A 4,568-nucleotide genomic window follows, 5' to 3' on the forward strand; every position below is an offset into this window, starting at 1 on the left:
CTGACCCACAGTAGCTTGCTCTGTCCAGAGTCGGGCTGCAATTAAAGATTATTTTCCTTGTTGAATAATCTGTTAATTATCTTTGTATTATTATCAGTGTTTCCAAAAGCCCGAGATGACGTCCTCAAAGGTCTCGTTTTGTCCACAACTCAAAGGTATTTAGTTTATTGTCATAGAGATTGAAAGAAAGGAAGTAAAGGGACCAACATCCCGATGATATTTTGTATCCCTTTAACAAAAGAAAAGTGTGTAGCTCTCCATCTGCAGTAATAACTGGCACCATGGTTATTGATACTGAGGACTACAGAGAAGTGCTGAACGTGTCTGAACTGTATGTTTAACACATGATGAGGTTTGGTGGCAGAATGTGAAAAGAGGTGTTCAAAAAAGGAAATGGGGAAATTAGGTGAAGAAATAGAGGTAGGGTGAGGATAAAAAAGAAGGAAATAAAGAAAATTGACTGTGTGGATAAATCAAATGACAGGTAGAAGAAAAACGACACCAGAGCCTCCGATGAAACATCTTTTCTCGATGCTGTCAGCCCTTGATCCAACCCAATGGCTCTACTTTCTTTAGGGAGCAATAGAAAGAGATACAAAGAGATCACTCCAACCCGAGCAAGGGCCACTTCTCCCTCCTAGTCATTAAAGCAAGATTTCCAAAGACAACAATCAAAGCAGCCGCTCATTCATCAGCAGCAGCCATCGGTTAGACCGCACACAGGGGCCGAATACAAAGGTAGGAAGGACATCAAGCTGGCGTGTTTACACAATATGTCGGAGCCCTGAATGAGCCGAGGGAAACATGAAAGATGGCGCTCAATGTTAATACGCTGTTGCTGGCCATCGGTGTGATCAGAGTGGCATTCAGAGGTCCCCTCGAGTGGGTATTCTGCCTCGATGCTTTGCATGTGTGCTGTTCAACCACCTCTCATCTTTGTTTTGCCCAAACAGGAATCTCTGGAAATGTAATTATTGATTTTGCATGACAACCTCATCCTTCTTCTTCTCTGAGCTGTCTGAATGTCATGGACCTCCTCACTCGCCATCGTAATGACACCAACAGTATATGTTAAATGCAGATGACGTATGCAACAAATGATATGAATGCTGTGGTTAATTTCAAATTAATGTCAACTCATTACGGCGATCACAACGCCTTTGAATAACTAACTCACTTTAGCAACTTTAGATGGGTCTAATTAGTTATTAATGAGTTGCTTTTCCATGGGTGTCATGTATGTCCTTTGTATGTCCCTGGTGTTCAGTTTCACCTTGTGACGGCTACTCCTGTCTGTCGCTGCTATTTCCACGATACGTATGATTTTCTAGGCCCTTGTCCATCCCCTCATATATATTATAATAATTTTGCAGTTTCACAAATATCTATATGTTTAAAACTGCATAGTTACATGTATTGGCAGCACAACAGGCTGTCAACACAGCATCAACAGATTAGATTTTGTGTTCACTCTTTTTTTATTGTGTTATGGTTTCCTTGAACTCCTGAGTGAAATATGTGTCTCTGTAGCTGCTAAATGCTCCACAATATTGAACAGCTAGTCACTCGGTTGTCCGTCTGCTGTTTGCTCTGGCCAGTTTGATTTTTAGAGCGTATTTTTCTTTAAACAAGCTGCTTCTGAAAATGACTGCAGTGAGACTTTGCCAGTAAAGTTGAATAAAACCAAAACAATAAGTTTACTGATGCTGAAACACTTTATAGAGCTGGAGATGTGTGTTTAAACCCCTTTGCATCCAGATAATCATTGGATCCATTAGTAATAGTAATATTGATGAGATCAGCTTTACGTTGTAGAGATGAAGCCTCTTCTCTTCCTCATTGTTGTTTCATATGCACACATCCTTCACTGCCACTGTGCGTTGTATGCATGTGTGTGTGTGTGTGTGTGTGTGTGTGTGTGTGTGTGCCTAAGGACACAGGATCCTCCTGCCTGGCCCGTGACTGTGTCATCGCAGCGGAAAAATTATGCCAGACCTCAACAGCTGTTCATTCAGAAACGTACGGCCATCAACATTCCAGCTGGGAATACTTTGCCTCAGCTTTTTCTCTCATGGTCAACAGATGGAAGAATTTGGCATTGTGGTTAAAAAAAGTTACACCCTGAGCTTGTGTACTGGTACACATTGTTTTCCACTAGGCTATCCAATTTCTCTTCTTCCCATTCCTTGCTTTTTGTGGCTGGATATGTGTGTGTGTGTGTGTGTGTGTGTGTGTGTGTGTGTGTGTGTGTGTGTGTGTGTGTGTGTGTGTGTGTGTGTGTGTGTGTGGCGGTTGAGTCCTACATGACCCCTTGGCATTCCAGCAGAGTGGCACAAGTCACCATCAAGGCCGTATCGATTTCCCCCGGCCCGGGAATAGGCCTACAAGCAGTTGGAAACCTCCCTCCTGGAGAACTCGCACTTTAATGCTTGTCGTTTTCCAAATGCATGGAAAATAGTTGCAGTGTGACGAACCAACGCGACCAAAGGGGACATTGTCTTTGGGCCAAGTGGGTCATTCAGTGATGAGAGAAATGTGGCTGTTGACTAATGTGGCACAAGGGGCCGTGGCATAGGGTCACCTCGCTGGCTGGAGCCGGTGCTACTATTGTTGTACTGCTTGGTCCTGATAGGAGGCCCTGGTCACGATGCTGCAGACAGCTCATAATACCCCAGCTCTCTTTCGCGACTGTCCCCAGGTGTCAGGACCACTCAGTGACGGCAGTAATCCTGGTATTTTCCCTTCTGTGTTTATTTTTATGGCTGCTATAAAATGATACCGTTAAGTCCGTTGTTGGCCTTCAAACAAAGAGCACATTGTTTCCGTTCACATTTCTCTCATCAGAATTGAACTGCAGATGCGTTTGACAGTTTGTTGCTATGACAATGTTAATATGTCAGCGTGGCCTTAATTGTCTCTCAAGATTGAATAAAACAATCAATCTAATATCACGCTTCTCTGTTGGTTTGTCTCCTGTCTGTCTCTCAGTACCAGATTGGCCAGCTGTACATGATCAGTAAGCACAGTCATGAACAAAGTGAACGTGGGGAGGGGGTGGAGGTGGTCCAGAACGAGCCCTATGAGGACCCTGAGCACGGATCGGGCCAGTTCACCGAGAAACGAATCTACCTCAACAAGTGAGTGTCTCCCTCTTGCCATGTAGCGTATAACAATGTTCAATATTCATTTTTTAATAGTATTAACAATGTGTATGAATGTGGTTTAATACGACATTGATCCCAAAAAGAGACTGTCTTTGACTATCTAGCTCCAGAGAAATGTAAACTTTATATACTATGTTAAGATATATATATAATATATATACATATGTATATATATATATATATATATATATATATATATATATATATGTATAAAATATATAAATAAATAAATAATAAACAAATATATATATATATATATATGAATATATATATAATGTGTATATATAAATATATATGTAATGTACAGTAATAATAAGATATATATATAATATATATACATATGTATATATATATATATATATGTATAAAATATATAAATAAATAAATAATAAACAAATACATATATATGAATATATATAATGTGTATATATAAATATATATATAATGTATATATATATAATATATATAAATAAATAAATAATAAACAAAATATATATTTATATATATATATATAAACAAATATTTTATCTCACACTAATCCTCAGTATTCTATTACAGGTGTGTGTTTGTGAGGCAGCGGCTGAAATGTTAAGACAGATTCGCTATTGCTTAGATATCTTAAGATGTGTTCCTGTTATCTTATTTAAATAAATAGCTCAGTATGAATCGTTACATTTATGACTTCCTTATCTTGTAAAATGCAAATGTTACGTATTATAAGGCTTTGCAAGCTGCACTAAGCATTGCTGTTGTGTTTCAGGAATAAGCTTATTCCCTCCAAGCCTATTTTCCTTTGTTCATCTCGATAAGCGTGAAATTGATTATTTCCTTTTCTGTTATGTAGATTGCAATTTAATTCTCCATGTGTGGTCTGAAGTGTGGTCTCTTCCTTCTCATTTGTGAATTTGCTGTGAATGTGACTCCTCATCACACACCTGCATCAATTTAGCTGAACAGTATTACAGCATGCAGTAAAAAATATAGTACCGTATTTTCTGCACTATAGGGCGCACTGGATTATAATGACTGTCAATGAATGGTCTATTTTCAATCTTTTTTCATATATAAAGCGCACCCGACTATAAGGCGCATTAAGCGAAACAAAACAGTCAGTCAGTCAAACTTTATTAAACGTGTTCACAATAACTCTCAACATTGTTCAAACGTTAATGAGCGTATTCACAATAACTCAACCTTGTTCAGTTGTAACACGTAAAACAGTCGGATACGCTAAATCAGACGTTAGCGTAACTCTGTGGTCTTCTTTCCTTTACAGGTCATCTTCTTGCTTCCTCCACTTCCGTACCATTGATTCATTAATGTTGAATCCTCTGTCAGCGGCTCTATTCTCATGTTCTGCTGCGTGAGCCTTGAGTTTGAAGTCCGCGTCGTAAGCGTGTCTCT

At 39.1% G+C, this 4,568-nt stretch overlaps 1 protein-coding gene across 1 annotated transcript in view; it reads left to right on the plus strand.

Moving 5' to 3' along the window:
• Nucleotides 1-2,970: 2,970 nt before the first annotated feature.
• pitpnc1a (phosphatidylinositol transfer protein cytoplasmic 1a) overlaps nt 2,971-4,568 on the plus strand; it is a gene marked incomplete at its 5' end in the record, with an annotated part of 17,769 nt that continues 16,171 nt past the window's right edge. The window contains one exon of the mRNA XM_034539743.1: nt 2,971-3,137. Within this exon, the coding sequence (XP_034395634.1) occupies nt 2,971-3,137 (167 nt within the window). The remainder of the gene's footprint in view (nt 3,138-4,568) is intronic.

This window comes from Cyclopterus lumpus, chromosome 8, assembly GCF_009769545.1.
Source record: "Cyclopterus lumpus isolate fCycLum1 chromosome 8, fCycLum1.pri, whole genome shotgun sequence".
Taxonomy (NCBI): Eukaryota; Metazoa; Chordata; class Actinopteri; order Perciformes; family Cyclopteridae; genus Cyclopterus; species Cyclopterus lumpus.